Below are 18851 nucleotides of genomic sequence, written 5' to 3' on the forward strand. Positions count from 1 at the left end.
TGCCCTTGTCTGTCTTCCCATGCATTGTGTAATAACTACTTCCACGTCCTCTCCCGGTATGTTTCAGGCAGGGCGCTTTCCCAGGGCTCTTCTTACCATACCAGTTATGCTCCTGTGGTTTGGGTCAGTCACTGGTCTGTCTGGCATCTCAGAACTTGCTGTTTAAACCTGGTTATAAACAGCTTCTCCAAACTGAGGCTCTGTCATTGACGACTTCTCTTTTTTTTTCCCCCCAAGTCTTCCCAGAAAATCAAAAACAGCAGCACAAGAAAGGGACGGGAAGGAAAAGGAAGGAGGAGACCTCATCTGCCTCGCTCACGAACTGCCACAGCTACAAAATATTCCTTTCCTCCTCCCTGCTCCCTACACCCCTCCTGAAGGCTCTCGAGGCTGGAATTAAGATGGACACAGCATTCCTCCAGCACTGACCAAGGGAAAACTCTGACCTTTTCAGATATACAGTGCAGTCCATATTCCCCAGCATCCCGTTTCGTTTTGCATCTGATCCAGTATGCTCAGTTCCAGCTGTTTTCCCTCAAGTATCAAACATTACAGAGACAAAAAAAAATTCCCCTCTCTCCAGCAGCAGTGACACAACAAGCTGAAACAATCCATTCCTTGTGAACGAGAAGACGACTTCGATTTTCGAGCCAGATCCAACGTTCAATGTGCTACTTCCTCTGTTTTAATCAGTTCAGAATGTGGAAGGCAGCGGGGGGGAAGGGAAGGGAAGGGAAGGGGAGAGGAGGCCGGCAGGGCTCTCCGGCTCGGCCAGGACAGCCCTGGCACTATGCACCGCTGCACATTCCTGAGTGGGCTCCAGCTGGAGTGCGGTATGGATCGTATACCTTACTTTGTTTTCACCCGCGGTCCCAGCCAGTTCGCCGCATTCCTAATGGTCAGCTCTAAAAACCCTCATGCAACTTCCTGTCAGCGCAGCTATCTGGGTTTCCACAGTGCACTCATCCTTTTTTCTCCTTCTCCTTAATGAAATTTTTGAAAAAAGAAAAATCCCCAACTAATGCAAGCCAAAAAAAAAAAAAAAAAAAAAAAAAAAAAAAAAAAAAAAAAAAAGAAAAAGCCACCCTTTCTCCTCTTCCCCAGCAAAAATGCTGTCTGCTTATCCGGAGGCTGAATAAAAGACAGGCCAAATATAAAAATGCATTCTGCTTTCCTAATACACTTTCACATCAGGATGTGCTAATAACGGAAGATGCCATGGGGCAGTTGCCACGGGTACACTATCAAAAGCACAAACTGTGCCTGAAGGAGCTGGGGCAGCTCTGAAAGCCTACCTGCCTACCTGGCAGGCACGCGCCTCGCAAGGCCAGCAGAACCACAGCAGAGCAAACTTCAGCCACTTTCTGCAAGGGCACTGTCAATTACCCATTTCCCACAAACTTCGTGTTACTCCAAAACAAGAAGGCATACCAATTGGATCACATATGGCAGCCGGAATTGCCATTCTGCCATCCAAGAGCCACAGGAACGTGTTTATTATGGGTACAGGCTGGCTAGGTAATTAATGATCTTACTTCAGGGAAAATAGGGCTGTAAAGAGGAGTACCAGACTTGTTTATATAAAGATAAATTAGGCAGCAAGATGAGCATTAATTCAGAGATTATGGCTGGGACAACTTACTGACACGTCAAACAACAAGACAGACATACTCAGATAAGATGACGAATGGATTATTGACCATAATCAAGAAGTTCAGTCAAGACTTCTTAGGCCATTAAGTGCATCCTGGCAAGCAACCGCCATGCATATTCTGCACTTGAGACGTGTGTCTTTTAAAAGCAATTACTCTTAAGTCATTGTTTTCCTTCATTACTTTTCATACACCCCTGGTTTGCAAGACTACTGCTTGTAAAACTGTGAGCCCTCTAAGATTTAAAGAACAGCTCATACCTGGTCCTCCTGTCCAGGATTTCATCAAAGAACAAACAACTAGTCTGACTTCTGCACCACTGGTATCCAATAAAGAACTGTCCCCCTTAGGGTTATGAAGACTCAACAGTGACAACAAAAGCTTTTACAATGTCCGAGATTTGCATTCATGACTACCACCGGAGCACCAAAATAGCCTCCACGGGAGGTGCTGACACCTAACCCGAGTGGCTGGTACAGGGGGTCCCCACCACACTTCAAAATAAATAAAGAGCCATTGTAATCAAGTGCCAGCTTGTTTTCCCTGCCGCTTCAGGACCGCCATCACCCTTTCAGCCAGGGTCCTCCTCGGGCAGCGACAGACCCTTCCTAGCACCGGTGCTCATCCAAGAGAGGCGAGAACTGCTCGTGCTTCATAACAGGAGCTGCCAGATAATGGGCTGACTAAAACCAAAGTCAGACTCTCTCCAGCAGCCTATTTCCTATCATATCCGATAGCACATGGCGCGGAAAATCTTCTGTAAAGGAAAAAGGATGGCTAGTAAGTTTAAAAGGGCCTAAAAACATCGGTGACTAGGCCAGCAGCACTGCTCAGGAAACTTTCTTGTCAAATAATGCTGGTTCCTTGAAAATGAAACCGTTTTGAAAAAGGGTTACTTTTGTTTTGCTTCCTGTTTTTGAAATAATTTTTTTTAAAAAGGCCTTGAAATTATCAAAAGTTTCCATTTTGGCACATGGGAAACAGAGCTTTTTTTTTTTCCAGCTCAAGCAATGCTTTCTTTTACAGCTAATATTAAACAGAAAATGAAATGTAAAGCATTCAGGCCGTAAATGACATATTTGGAAATCATTGAGCTTCGACACTTTGACTTTCCCGACCCACTCTACCCTCCCTGCTTCCACAGTGACCGAATTGGGTTTTTTGGTGGCTGCCCCTAACTTCAGATGGCAAAATAACCCCAACCTCCCCAACACGTGGCGGGGTGGGCAAATGGCTTCCTGGCCAGCTCTAGCGGCCAGGCCTTGCACAGGACTTGGGTTCAGCCGGCTGCCAGCCCCCCTCTCGCCCTCTCCCCCCTTAGCGAGCGTTTTGGCGTGCTGAGGAAGGGCAGACATAGCCTGCCAAAGCGGGAAGGATGCGCCTGCAAGAGGCTAGGCTGGAAGCTCCCTGGCATGGGAGGAGGCCACGCTGCACGCCCTCTCTGCCAACACTTCCCGGCCCCCGGCTCCTGGCCACCCCGTTAGGCCCGGCCTCGGCATCGCTAACGCGCCGGTGAGGCAGCCGGGGCCCCTCCACCTCCCTGTCCCCCCGTGCGCTGCCGGAGCGGGCCTCTCCCCACGCTCCAAGGGGAAAACAAACAGATTTGCAGTACTGTAAATAGGAACAACTTAACTTCTATCTCCTCCGCTCCAAATTTTTCCATCCGAAAGCCCATATGGCTCAACTTTTAATTATTTTGGCTAATGCTGTATGTAGTAATTCTGTGGTGAATGCTTAAGTGTTTCATTTCTGGTTTCCAGGGCAACATTACATCAGATTGCAGACAGCTGGCTCCACAGCCTTAAACCATAACAAATTGGCCAAGCCGATGTACAAAAATCGTGCTTGCTTTAAAGAGAGCGCGTAGGGCTCAGCCAGGCTGCCGGGGAGCCGGCGAAGCCTGCGGGGCCCCCTTGGCGGGGCTGGCCGGGCGGAGCCGCCTTCCCCCGTGCCGCTTGGAGCAAGTGCATCCCCGACACATCTGCAATGCTCTCACGGTGCGGAAACCCGCCAGCTTGGAGAGCTCGGCTGCACAAACGCGTGAAGGACTACAGGGGAACAGGGACTAAATTAACAGCATCTGGAAATACCAAGGACCGCATGCAGAGGACTGCAGCCACCACGTACCACATGGCTGGAAAACGATGGAGAGGCCAGGGCCCAATCTCGCCGCCCAGCTCTTCGCCGCTAACAAATATGACTGCAGATCTATGAAAACGCTGTCAAATCCAGGAGAGATCAATTCCCTCTGCCATCCCTAGTGTCCCTTCTGCTCGGAATACTTTTCCTACCCAGGCACCTCTAAAGGCCATGCTTTGCATCATCTTGTACATAAGATCAAAGTAAAAAGCCTTACGTTCAGGAACAAATAGGAAATTAGCACATGTACTTTGATATTCAAGGAGCTCTCTGTAGTTCTGCTCCCGGAGCCCTCTTTGCTTTCTCTCCCACTTTTCTCACGCAGGCTCTTTGCTGCTGCCTGCTCTGGAGGCAAGGCACACGCCTTGCTCTGCCGCTCTCTAACATCCAGCCCATTTCTCACGCCACAGAAATAACAATCCTAACCTCCCTCTTTGAATTAGTGCTTCATGCATGCACACACACACAGAGCGAAAACTAACATTTATTAGGGTACTTGGAATTAATTGGCAAAATGTAAACCAGAAGTAAGTAGCTAGCTTTCGGCAGGACTATGTTTGGAAACACTTCAGGGTTATAGCAGCAGCCCTTAAAAAACACAAGATCGGCAAAGCCTGCTAGCCAGGTCCTAATAAAAACGTTTAAGACACACTAGGACAATATCCAGTTAAAGCTATCGTAACTGATTAATCTGTTTCAGCGCCATAAACAAAAACATATGTGACTTTTACATGAGCTGTGTGAAGCCATTTAGAGAGATGTTAAAATTTTACAGTTTGCTTTATGCCCAGTAATAGTTCAGCCCCAAAATGAAATCTCTAGGAAACCTCCCATCTAAGAAACCAGGAAATCTCTTAATATCTGATTAAGCCCAAGCTGCAATTATTTTTGGCTATCAGACAATTCTTGTTCAGCAAAGTGGGGCAAAAATACACATTCAGACTCGTGGGCATATCACATCACACCCCCCAGCCAGGGCTAGCTCACTTCAGAACTACGAACTCTATAGTAAATGCAAAGAGATTTTGCTGTTCCCTTTAGGAGACGTGGCTACACGTGTCCTTTCTCCTTTCTGTCGAACAGGCTTTACATCCGCCAAAAAAAACAACCATTCTAACTTTTTTTCAAGTTTTATTAAGGATGCCTGGATAGAGTCAGAGACAGGAAAACAGAACAGAAAAGAACTTAAAAGCCCAAGGAAAGGATGAAGGAGAACTATGAAAAGCTATGCATGCTGTGCTGTGCCTAAGAATAACCATAAAAGCCTTTTCTCTTTCTCCCTCTCTGAAACAGGAGGCACATCCTCTCCACATCACGCTACATGCTCGGTGACTTACCAGCTTCGGCATTTATAGGCCTAAAGCTCAGTTTCGAGTAATTCCCCCTGAGTCCTCAACTGCTGTCAGCTTCGTAACCCTAAAATTTAGGATCAGACCCTTCTTCTTAAGTATTGTATTCGCTCCGAATCCTGTGCACAAAATGCCTCTTCTCTGGAGTTACATTATCAGACACCAAACTGGCTCCGATTCCAGCGCTGAATATGTAAAGAAGAAAAAAGCGTGATGCTGGACTCAATTAGCTGTTTTCTGCTCACTGATTGATTCCCCCAGTTACTCGCTAGCTGCATAACTTGCAAGAAAGGCATAAGTCATCAGCTCTAAGCAAATCTTCTATTCACCACAAGGAAAAAAGGGAGTGTTGTACATGGCAAACAATCCCTGTTTTCACTGACGAAGGCTTGCTGACCTCTTGCTGGCCTCCAGTTCCTTAATTACTGTCTATGGAATTTCAGTGAAAGAAAAAAATACAGAGAATCTCTGCAAAGCCAGGACGAAGACTGACCCCCAAACACGGCTGCTAGAGTGGAGGCTGTGTCTATAGGAAATATAACTTAAGCCCTTTACCAGGCTTTTTTTTTATTTTCACTTTTTAATTCTTTTGACAAAAAGTCCCCCTGAGAATTTCCCTTTATAAAGGGCTAATTTGACAGAAAAATAAACCTTGCTTAAATGTTTTTTAAATTAGTGAACTTAGATACTTTTTTTTTTTCCCTTTCCCCTTGGTTTCAGTGCTATAAAAAAAGAACATTGCCAAGAACTGGAAAGGCAAACGATGTTTAATTCAGAAATCTCAGACTGGTCTAGAATTAGCCATGTTGTGGCTTTATAAAGCATTGTAGAGCGAATTCCAACTTCTCCTCCAGGGCTGCACTGAGACCTCTCTTCCTAAGAAACAGACTCTAAGTAAATTGGCACTCCCCCTGTAGTCAACCGTATCTAATTGGCACTCCTCCTGTAGTCAACCATACCTAATTCCAAACCTTAGGAGAAATCCAGAATTTGGACAATTCTTCTCAGAGCACAAGAAAACACGGACCAAAACTCCTATGAATTAGGAGCACTGCTATCCAGTAGCAAAGGCATACCACAACTGCACCCTCCTTAAGCCAAGCCAAGATTCCCCTTACTCAGGACCGCACCATCAATGGCCGGTTAATCTGGATTTGCTGCAGATCAGTCACACAGTAAAATCACAGCGAGACTAAACATCTACTTCCTTTGATGACTGGCTGATTTTAATGAGCCACCTAGCCACATATCCTTTTTCAATTTCTCCATCCCTGTACAAGTGACTGTACACAGCTTTCCTACTCCCTAGCAGTCATGTAAACTAGATTTACTGGTGTGTTGTAGCTGGGTTCTTATCCTCAAATTACTTCAGCCCCAAAACTCTGATGTAAAACCCTATGGAACATTCTAAGCTTCAGATAAAACCAGCTAGTGTTCTCCAATTTCAATAACATACCAGCCCACATCAAGTGAAACATGACAGCGACTTCCTTGAAATGTATCCCAGATTCCCTTAAAAGCTCACGGCCTTGAGTGAAACTGATCTAAGTCTGGGGCTTTGCAACTTGAGTTTTGAAGGGTTTTGGTTCCATTAAGAAAGTTTTGCAAACCTCTAATCCTTGCAGAGGCTGCTTATAGAAAACTGTGAAGCTCAGATGTGATAATCCGCATCATATCCTGAGGTTACAAATAAAGGCCTCCAAAATTTTTAAGAAAATTAACAGAGGTCATAAATGGTTTTGCCACTTCACGTAATCAACTGCAAGAGCATGGGTATTACAAAGGCTGTGTAAGTCTAAAATGTGCAGTGGTAGTGTCAGCCCCCCCAGGTAAGCTGAAGTAGACAGAAATCCCATGCCTGGGTTTGGTCTGTGATTACTTACAAGGAAACCAAAGGAGCATCCAACAGCTACTTTGGTGAAAGATATATTACACATTAGCTGGTGACGACACTGCTTGCTGAAATTAGTGGGAAATATTTGTCATAAGTAACCAGAGCACAAAAATTTAATTCTCCCAGGAGGTCTGTCTTGATACTAGAATAGCTGCTTAGGCAAATTCCTATATGTTAACTGTTTCCAGGTTTTAGTTAAATTATTTTGAGAACCACATTGCCAACGTTTGCATCTGCAAGCCAGACACATTTCCTCATGGCAAAGTGTTTCTCTCACTAATTAGCATAATTAATTTTAATGACATTACAAACTGTACTAATGTACCACTTGTCATAGGTATATGTGGCAGAATGAAGCTCTGCATTACATTATTCCGTATCTGTTACAAGACAGCATTCCTTTCCAACTCTCCTGCAGACTCCTCTATGTATGGGAAGAGATTCTCTAACAAGGCTCTCTCAACCGCATCTTGGGTTTTGGCAAGGCTCAGAAGGCTGGGGAGAATCCCTGTTCTTTGGTGCAGGCTGTACTATTAATGAATGGAATATACCACTGGTGTTGGAAACCAACCTCCTCGCATTTCGGAAAGCCAAGGGTGGAACAGCAATACATGAAATATAGTGACATTCATATCAGAGAAAGAAATAAAAAAAAAAAATAAGAGAATGAGAGCCCTTTAGCAAAGGATGCAGTAATTTAAATTACATTCTTATAGTATTTTCAAGCAATCAAACTGTTAATGTTGCTGTCCTAAGTGTGAGGAAGGAAACACCAGTGGCAAGGAGCAGGGGGCAAGCAGTAACTGACAGAAGCACAATTAAAATTTTCTATTGTACCACAAGCAAAGATTATTCAGCCTGGGTCTGCCAAATAGGGCAGTGAGACACACGGCTTTTGAGATTCCTAATTCTTGAACTGAGCAAGGCTTTGTTCCAATTTAATAGGCTTGGTCTCAGAAAAGATGGGGGCAGGGAAACCACATTATGGATTACAGCATCTCCTGCTGGCTGATGCATGCAGGGAGATTAGGAAAAAACTGTTACCACCAGCCCCCTCCCTCTAGGTAACAAGAAGAGAAATTAGGCAGCTGCCCAAGGGCAAAAAGGTATAAAAAAGCCAAGCAATGTGTTAGAACGAATATTAAATTAATTTGCCTTCCCACCCCCCGCCCTTCCCAAATACATGGCCAAACATTTTGCGGTAAAGTCAGTCAACAGGACTTGTCTGAATGCAGTCAAAACAGAAGTGGTTATGAACACGCTTAATTACAGTCACTGCCTGCGCGTTACTGTAAGCTCTCTTCTCTGAGTCATGATAGCAGGAAGATTTTTCTCGGAGATCTTACGACAGACTAATTACATCCAGTCTTCACATCCACAGGAGCAACTCCTACTGGTGGCGAGCAGGAGGTTTACTTGGGCTACATTACTGCCAACTGCTCAGTACAATTCTGTGGTGACAATATTTAGTTCCACTAGGGACACATACCTAGCCAAGTTGTATCTGATGACAACATGGGCAGGATTTGCATGGTAAATAATACTTAAAGAAGTTATATGGTTTTATTCCTAAATAAATGCATTTCTCCTGCAAATTCTAAAGTGTTCTGGAACATTTCAGACCAAATAGGTAAAAAACTCCTTACAGTGTTCTACAAAACCAAATATAAACACATCGATGGTCTCTCGCTCTGCTATCATCACTCCACGGCACTGACCTTACTTAAAACTTTGTGTTGTGTCCTGGGAACTGTAATGACGATTGGCATTTCTCTCATGAAGGTTTTCATATTACTGTACCCATGGGAAACCCTGCTCTTACGTATGGATAGAGAGGGGGGAAGATCGTAACAAAATACACTGCAATTCTTTTGCTACTAGCTTTCACTGAGAGGTGCTGGACACTGTCCCTGACATCAGTGGAAAAGGAGGGCAGCCAGCTCCTCACAGGACAGGTCCCTGTGGTAGGCACATAGCATGGGAATTCAGCGGTTTGAAGCCACGTCTTATTGTTGGCTCGCTCTTCAGCGTAACTGCTACTAAGCACTGACAGTATTATAGGAACTTGGATAGTAATAATAAATATACCATCCAATACAATGAGGCATATCAGTTCGGGTAATCTTAACAGAAATTGGGTCACTAGACTCTTTGGAGCAAAGATGAAACCTCTGCATTCATTCATAGCAATGCTCAGCATCAGCTCCCCTCCATTACTTCAAAGAGCATGCAGGGTCTGCAGGCAGCAACAAGCTCTCCAAGAAGAACCGAAACAGAACCGTCCTCTTTCACACTTTAGTCTTTCGTGGGAAAAAAACCACCAACGAAACTTACAAAAATGGCTAAGTCCTGTGATAACAGCAAAAACTAAGCTAACATAGTACATAACTTTCAAAATGCTCAAAATACCCATGTTGCTTCAATTTGAACACTACTGTTTAAATTAAAAAAAAAAAACCTCATCATACCCTAGTCTCCATTGATATCTAATGCTGGCTCCTAATATGCATCGACTTTGAGCTTAATTCTAACAAGTTAAACTAATTATACCAAAAGAAGGGCTTTTTCCTGTTTACTGTAACAGTCCTGTAGTACGAGCAACAATAATGTTAACAAATGGTTAAAGGTTTTAAGATTCCATCAGTAATAGGACTAAAAATCAATTTTAAAATTGCTGTACTTAGAAAGCATCCACAACCTGAATCAGTGAAATACAGTATAGCCCTGAATAATGTGGATTTGCTGTAGTTACGCTTAGATTTACTCTTGAGGCAATTGGTGCTACAGAAGTTATACTGTAATTATGTCTTGTCTTCCTACTTTTCACACTTACCAAACAACACAGTAATGGCTGTTGTCAGTCAGAGATAATTCTATCAGACTTCGTCTTTTGTCAGCCAGCTTTGTACCAATACAACCCTGATCCAATGTCTCTCGGATCGAAACAAATATGACCCAAAGCCCATTCTCACCTGTTATTCTGCCTTTGACAATGGTAGTAGACAGAAACCCAATACTGTACACCCTTTCAACTTTTAGCCCCATTTAACGATTTGGTAAATGAAAACATCCTCAGGAAATAATATGAAGAAGAACAAGAGCAGCAAAATATTATCTCGCTCCAGCTAGAGCTGCCTCTGTGTGGACTCGATTTGCTGCTGCCTGTTACGAAGTGCATAGACAGAAGATGGAAAAGAGCGGCAATGCAAGGGGGAGTTTTCCCCAGCATTGGCCTCAGGGCAGATGCAGGTGGGCATGGCACACCTCCAGGTCTGCACAACTGCTGCTACTCTCCCCGGCAAAAACAAATGGGGTGCCAGTTTTCTACTGGTAACAGGGCCTTGCTGACACTCCTGGGTAAAGAAGTGTTGGAAGGGCAGGGAGATAAAACAGCACCGCGTGCCTCGGTTGTTTCTCTCCTTTCCTCCACTCCTGCATCAAACACAGTGATTGGTACCGATCTGTAGTCGTTCAGCAGAGGGCACAGGAAGGGATTTATACTGATTTCTCCTAATGCTGGTCCTCCGAGCTGGGCTACAGCCGTACCAGTGGGGCTCTGGGGATGAAGCAGCCCTGTTTTAAATGAACTGAGAATTTCAACCCCCAAAAGTTATAAAATGGGCTTCTATCTTTAAGAAGCATAAAAGGCACCTCAGTATAAAGAAAGAATGTGATACAATTTGCCCTTATCTAAAATCCAGAAAGGGATCCATTTGTAATCTGCACCTGTTTTACATCCCAACACTTGGCACAAGGCAATGAAAGCTTGTCTAGAGTTACTGTGAGCAGCCTTCATTCCAGCAGAGACGAAACATAAATATTCAGAAATAAATTTGTAAAAAATGATGAGGCATTTTAGACTTTTGATACATCTGACTAAAAAGAAAAACAGTTTCAACTGCATTCCCACATTAGCAAATAAATAACACGCATACTTTGCTATGAACAACACAGTAGCGAGACTGAAAGCTACAAACTGCTCTCAAATGGCAGAGAACCAAGTCACCTACTGGCTTGGCAGGGCCTTTGTTTGTTTTTTTTGTTTCTTAAGAGCAAACAAACAGGACATACAATTAACAGCACATCAGCCTGCCTCCCTTCGGGTGTTGAGATGATGACTCTTCAACCCTTTGTGGTTCATCTTTAGGGTTTAGTTTTGTAAGGGTATGAAGTGCAAGTTTCCATTTCCTGGTACAGTAGTTTAAAAGAGGAGGAGCAGGGAAAAAGAATCCTTAAATCAATCTTTAAAATGAGTTTAGGATCAAACCAGTGATATCAGTCATAAACACGATAGTTGTACCAGCTAATAAAAAAAAAGTGGTCTTTTTTTTCCCCCCTCCGAAAACGGAAAACAACAACTAATGATGTTGGTTTAGATGTTTTTTGTAGATGTGATTTTGTAGTTGGCTGTTCTAATGTTGCGGGCAGAGCTGAGTTGAAAGTATGGACTACTTAAACCCTTAGAACACTCCAGACATTCTGTCTTCGTTTTTAGATTCTCCAAATGCTCAGATTCTAAAATTTATTTTTTTTTTTTTTTTAATTCCTAGAAGGTATTCATTGGGCAAAGCTAGACCAAGGTTCTGCACAAAACCCTTGTGACCCATCCTCCCAAGTCCTCCTAACTACCAGCAGATATTTCTGCCTGGCAAGATAAAACATGAAGGAAAACCCCAAACCATTATACTAGTGTCTTGATATCTCTTAAATCCCCAAGGTTACCAAACAAATGCTTAGCAAGTAAAATACAAATTATTTTCCTAAATTCCCTCAATCTGCAATTATCCTGCAATTTGCTTTTATCATTTGTGTGTACAAAATATTTACAAAATGATCAAGTATGATCACAATGTTCCATTAAAAATTGCCTAGTAACAATTTGGCCATGAGTGAAAAAAAAAGTAATCAGAAAAAACATCAAGAGAACCAGAAGAGCCATTGCCCAAGGATTTTTAATTCAACCCAGAAACTTCAATTTCAGTGACTCATATTTTCAATTACTTTCTGAGGTTAGAAAGCAGTGGGCTGACAAAATGTTTTTAATATATGGAAAAACATCTTTGCTTCATGGCCTCTATAAAATGAGCGGGGTAGTTTTAAGTTGAGATTCCAAATTCGCAGAGTACAAATCACACAAATGGCACTGAAAGTCAAACCATTTGGCAAAGAAAGGGCTTGAAAATAGAATCATGTTCGTACCTCTCAAAAGCTGGTCATTTTAGATTAATAGAGGCGTCCTTTGGCAAAATAGTCTGGGTGAACACACACCCTATCTCTAGACATATCTGATACTTTGCACTGTTTGTTTTTCCCTCTTGCATGTTAATTATAGCCCAAAGTTTTTCACCCCAGTTAACCCGAGTTTCTTTCTTGTCCACAAAAAAAGAAGCCAAGCTGACTTTTGTTCTAACATGCTGTTTCATTTCTGCACATGATCTGATTTTCCCTTGAAGGAGAGCAGTTTCACAGTTTCTGTTAAATGTAACCAGGATAAAAATAAGGAGCAAGGGCAAAAATCTTGAGAGGTATCTACAACGACGGAATACAGATCGCCCATTGGAGTTAGCAGGAAGGTAGTTCCAATCCTACCAGAACAGCACAGAGAGGCAACAGAGCTCTTGCCTCAAAGTGCAAAGATGGCTTAGGAAAATAATTTTGGAGAAAAGGTGCCATGTCGTTCCATTAGGGAAGCAAATACTGAGTCATGTTCAGTCCTCAGAGGTATACCACAGTTTTCAGTAACTTCAACACAAGGGTAAACCGCTATCAGAAGATTTAAGAGAGAAACTCAGCATCCTTCTGAGATCTGACCATGGTAAATGGGAGTTTTGAAGCTTTCCTGCTATAGGTACCTTAACCAAAGGCCTTAAGAGGGGAAAGTTCAGGCTGTAAATACCAATGAGGAAAACACCCAGACATCTTTCAGCTGGCTAAACAATCAGTGCAGGAAAGTCAAGGTCCTTACTTCTCTTTTCTTTGCACATTTCTGATCTATCAGAACAGAGTATAAGGCAACATCAGCTCCCCTCTACTCCCATCTAACTAAAGATGGGCATGGGTTTTTTTAATACAAACAAGAAAAATCTTTCTCCACCACAAAATATTTTAAACATCTCATAAAATGACATAGCATTCCTCTTTTCATTTAGGGAGGAGAAGCTAACTGTCTGCTGCAGTTAGCAGGAAATTCCATTGACAATAAAACAAATAAATCAATCAATGGTCTCAAAAGCCTATAATTCAATTAAATGGGTTACAAAGAACTCAGAATTGACAGACGAATATGTTCTTCTCTAAGATTTATCTGTGAACTTTCAATTAGAGAAATGAAGTGGAATAAACTACTTAGTGAAAATGAAGGTATTTGGAAGGAAAAATTAATTAATTCAGTATGGCATGACACAAGGACTGTCTGGTGCCCATAAAAACAACAGAAGCTACACAGCTCAGAAGTAAAAACGAGGGAGGAAAGCTGCCTTACTGCTTATGGGTCTGGCAAAAGCTGCAAACTCTCAGCTGAGAGTTAGCAAATGCAGAGATAGAACAGTTTAAAAGCAGCAGGCAGCTAGGACTTAGCCAGACCCTCAGCTAGGATGCATCAACAAGGGCTAGGAAGGCCCGAGAAACTCTCCTGATTCACAGTAACTGATAAGCAAAGTGAAACAGTTCCCTCTAAACAACCTAAAAAACCTTTTCTGTGCATTGTGGAACACAGGCATTTTTGCCTGGGATAACTTGGGCTTCAAAACCTCAGTGACAAAGCGCCAGATTAAAAAGAAAAAAAAAGAAAAAAAAAGAAGAAAAAAGAAAAAAAAAGAAAAAAAAAAGAAAAAAAAAGAAAAAAAAAGAAAAAAAAAGAAAAAAAAGAAAAAAAAAGAGGTAGATTATACAATAAGACTGTTAAAGTCTACACCAACAGACCTTGAAGATGTAAAATCCACGTTAAAGATTTTCTGCAGACAGAATATAGCATCACAAGGTCAAATGATATATTTGCTATTAAGGAAATCACCGGGTAAATCAGCATATTCCTGTACTGCAATAAAAGAATTTAAATATTAAATGATACTGGGGAGCTATATCAGAATGACAGGTACTTACATTACAATTGGAAGACCCATCAAATGTTGAGTAAGAACCGTCAGGCCATTCTGTAGCATCTACAGTGCTCGACTGCCTGTGCTGGGCTTCATACTCTTTCAGCTGAAATTTGAAAAGACAGAGAGAACATTTTCCAGTGAGAAGAAGCTATCAATCTACACAAAAATAGCGAGAGTTAATGTCCTTTCAGTTCCCCCCCAGTATCACCGTGGAACTGGGAAAATCAGAACTCTTGCATTGTATGTCTCACTTGTTCAAAATAAATTAATGTGCTTTAGAATCAGAAGTTTTAATGATAAGGTTTTTTTTTTTAAAGGAAGTGATCTATAAACACTGAATTTTGATGAATTGTCATTGGTAAAATATAAGTTATACATCCCCATCTCAGAGGCACAGTTTCCACTGGACAGACTAAATGACAATAGCCTGCCAATTTCCTTCATAAAGAAAATGATCTGCAGTAAAGACTAGAAGCTATCTTTTATAATTTTAAAACTAAAGACCATCTTTCCCAGTTTCCAATAAAAGGCTTAAGACATAAAACCAATCCTATGTGAGTCAAACTGTTGAGAGGATCATCAGGAACTGATGATACCAAAAAAGAAAAAAAAGTTGCTGCTAGTAGCTCAGACCACTAGAGGGAAACAGTACAAGGACATATATTAACCATACAGATTAGGCACAACCCTCCTCCCAAAAATTTTTAGCAACAGAGAAGTAAAAGAATTCCCAATATTACCACCCGGTAATTTTTAAATTTTTGCATTTTCTTTCAGGATATGATTCCCAACAAAATTTCTTCAGACAGTAACATAACTTTCTATTCTAGGATAATCTATTTCAAGATACAGTATGTTAGTATAGAAATTTTTCTGAGTGCCAATTCACAATCTAAATCATGTTTTCTGCACCTCTAAGGGAGACCACACAGAATACCCTGCATTCCATCAGTCTTTTGCACAAGGGTACAAAAGCAAAAGTGGTGTGGAAACTTGAACACTGACCTTTTTGCTCCTGAGCAATTAAAATCCCAGCCCTATTGCTGCACTAATACAATTCCTTATAGTTATTTTTCTTGTGGCTTATTAACATTTAGATTTTGTAAAGAAACACTTGTGACAGCCACTGTACTTATCAAAAATTACATCTGTGTTGATTTTAATGTCAAATGCCAAAAACGACTGAATATATTTTCTTGAAGGCTATTAGAACAAAACACCACCTTTTTGGCTAAGAAGCAAGCAGAAGAGATTTCAGCTTAAACATTCGTATTTTTAAAAGTTTTAATTGCTGAAAATGGAAGCCTTCAATCAAACTGCCCTACAGACATTAACAGCAGGAAAATAATAAGAAATACGTGTTCTGAAACAAATAAGGTAAGCTCAGCAAAACTTGAAGCATTCCTTTTAGTACTTAAATAAACCTATGAATGTGCATGATAAATAAGGACTAGTACAGGCACTATTCATCTTCCTACCTTTAGACAGCTGCAATAAAAATGTATACACTTGAGCTTTTCTCTGAGTGGCACCCTTTATTGCCAATGGAGAGAAGCAAATACTTCTAGGACTCGATTAATTTGCCATATCTTAGACATCTATTTTTGGTTGAGCTAACTCTGACTTCTCATAAACAAAGGAATTGCTATCTAATTTATGTTACCTAGTGTGATGGGACAAACAGGCAAGCTTTCTTCCCTTCCCCTATGTTTTCTGAGAAATGAAAACTCCCAATTGTTATATCCTGCATTCTAAAACATGTGTCTCCAGGAAACTGAACTGCATAAATATCATACCCTAGCAAGTGCTTCCTCAATGGTGATCATCTTCTCTTTGACCATCATCATGAGCTGGATCCGTTCCTCATCACTCATCGTGATCTCACTGGCCACGTACCCTACATCCTCTCCTGCAGGAAAAAGCACAGAGATAACAAACACATGAAAGAGGTCACGCACAGAGCTGGGCATACTGAAACTGGATTTTACCCAGTGCTCTGAAATCTGGTTGCCACGTGAATCTGGCTGGCCAGAAACAGACCTTCTCCAGAGCAGTCTCATAGTATCATTTCAAAGGACTGAATGATTTGGAAGTAGGTGAGCAAGAAAAGGAATTAAATTAGGCCTAGAAAACTAAGTCTACTCTGACACTGAAAGCAGGAAAGCATGACAAGGAAAAATAAAACGTGACTGTCATCACACAATTATTGACCCTGAAAGACAAGACTCAGAAGAGAAAGTGCTAAATGCCAGAAAAATCTTGCGCTCAGCCCTGAGGAATACCATAGTTAGCTGCCAGACTGGATGGGAAGCCCTTCCAGGAATGGTGTGCTGGGCCCTTGCAGCTTTCTGCTGTGGACTGGCCACATCCCCCCGGTCCCCCAATCTATCCAGACTATGCAGTTGGGCACTGAGCTGGCACCTGGTCCTGGATGTATTGGGGCTTTCAACTCCAGGACCTCTCTTTTTGGTATGAGCTTGGTGCATTAGCACAGACAGTTAGAACTCGCCTTGAGAGCCAGCAAGGACCCACGCTTAACTGAGAGTGTAAATGTGCCCCTTTTCGGCCTCATAAATGGGCTCCTGTCACCTTTCACAATCCACCTGAACACAGACACAGTGACATAGGGAAGCATCTGTTTGCAACAGAAGGGTCTAAAAGATACATGTGGGGAAACAGAAATTTTCTGTTTGAAGAGAAAAATTTAAAGCAATGCACAGCTGCATCTTTTGGAGAAGAACTGGAGAAAGACACCTGACGTTTTAAGTGGAATTGATCCTACATTTGCACTAGTCACCAGATGCACTTTTACTACTCCTTCTGGTAGTGTCTTCTCCTATGGCTTCAAGCCTAAAGCAGACAGGTCAAAGTAACCAAATGCCAAAGAAAGGAGAAACATCTTTCTAATTAAAACAGATCAGCATTTCTCTCATCGTGTCAAGATCAGAAAAAAAAGCACCTTGTTCATTTACAAGTATTACTTATAAATATGTATTAACCTTATCACTTTGCATGTGCATTCACTGACAGTCAGGACTGAAGGCGTCCCAGCCTCATACAGATGCAGTCTCACAGAATATGACTTGTCTTTCTGAGTTCTGTCATGTTGAACCAAACCTGTGATACTTTCAGATCCACAGACCCCCAACTGCTACACGGCTGCAAATGAGTTTTACTCCTCTGTTGTGCTGGCTCCTTCTATTTTATATGGTTGCGTGTCCTTACAGAAGATTTACCTTTTGAAGTCTGTCTCATTAGTCCTTTCTGGTTCTTCCGGAAATTCTGCCAAAAAAACTTATTTTTCTTTTTCCAGTCTGCTTTCCCTAAAAGGAAAGTGGGGAGGGAGGATGAGGGGGAAGGGAAAAAGAATTTCAGAAAGAAACATCAGTTAGTAAATGCTAGAGAAGCTTTCAAGCATTAAGTTATATTTTCTAAGTCAAAAACATGAATAAAAAAAAATCTAAAATCTTCTGGTTTTCTTGATTTATTCTGTACTAGAACTATGCCAGTGTAGCTATTTCAGGGAAATGCACATTCTTTAATAATTGCCAATGCTATAGAGGACTGCAATAAGCCAGTAACTTACTTATTTTGAATTATAGACAGAAAATATTTTACATTCATTTCGATATCCGTTGAGTTGTTAATGTCAAGTCTGGATGTGTTTTTGAAGTATATTGTTGGTTTATTCTCTTTAACTGAACCACAATTATGCAGCCTAAGCCACAAGTCAGATAAGTAATTTTTTAATACGTGTGTGCATATCTATACAGAAAAGAAGTACTTTACATATATATAAATGCGCACACACACACACACGCATAAACACACATGCACATTCTGCTACTACTCTTGCTCTCTGTATGCCTGGACTGTACAAGGCTGGGTCTCCATGTCCATTAATATCAGATCTGCGTATGGCTTGGTGATCCAGAAGTAAATAATTTGTTCTAAAAAAGAATGGAATCTGGCTCCAGGTAGGGCATATAACTGTGTTCCACTGCATTAGCCACAGCACATGCTATGAAGTTCATGCTATCTGCAAAGAACATACTGTGCCTGACCTGGCAGAAATGCTACCGATACAGAGGTACTTCAGCCTTCTGCTTTTGAAACATTCAAATGAACACAGCTTATACCATGCCATTGAGTTTCAGCATGTGGCTACGGTATTTTGGATCTCACCCTAGAAGTCCTAGAGCTGGGTTTACTGACTCTCTGAAACATAGCTTAAGTTTAGTCTGTGTGGAAATGTCCCTAGAAGAAATTTAAAAAGAAACAAACAAAAGCCCTCCCAGTTCTCTTTTCCTCTCCAATCAGCAAAATAAAATTTGTTCAAAATTGTATCAGCTGACTCAGCTAGTAAGTTAGGATAGCAATACGAACTAATTATAGTCAGTTGAAAAAAAAAAAGTAAAAGACAATAGAAAACATACATATTTAAGAATGCAAAATATTTCAGAAACAAAGGACGAGAGTTTGGTGTGACATGAACAAAAATAACAGAAACCCCAGTTATGCACTGGTGGTGGTAATTTTCAGAGTACAAACGGATAGGCTAACAGTGATCTAAGATGCACACACTTTAAATTCAATATAACAAGTCAAAAGATGCATATTTATCACATGACAATGCTGGCTGGGCAGTCTCAGTGATCACTGAGACACCCAGCATCTAACTTTTAAAGCTGCTGAGACTCACCTCTTCCTCCCCCCC

The 18851-nt window shown here is 41.6% G+C and overlaps 1 protein-coding gene across 2 annotated transcripts in view; it reads right to left on the reverse strand.

Moving 5' to 3' along the window:
• Positions 1-18851, reverse strand: part of SASH1 (SAM and SH3 domain containing 1) — a 99045-nt gene that overhangs the window by 29542 nt on the left and 50652 nt on the right. For both annotated transcript variants that reach the window (XM_035902354.1, XM_035902353.1), the window contains exons 5-7: positions 17371-17457; positions 15931-16043; positions 14136-14237 (exon numbers count right to left, since the gene is read on the reverse strand). In XM_035902354.1, coding sequence (XP_035758247.1) covers positions 14136-14237; positions 15931-16043; positions 17371-17457 — 302 coding nt within the window. The remainder of the gene's footprint in view (positions 1-14135; positions 14238-15930; positions 16044-17370; positions 17458-18851) is intronic.

The sequence above is a fragment of the Egretta garzetta genome, unplaced genomic scaffold, assembly GCF_000687185.1.
Source record: "Egretta garzetta isolate BGI_Z169 unplaced genomic scaffold, ASM68718v1 scaffold139, whole genome shotgun sequence".
Classification (NCBI taxonomy): domain Eukaryota; kingdom Metazoa; phylum Chordata; class Aves; order Pelecaniformes; family Ardeidae; genus Egretta; species Egretta garzetta.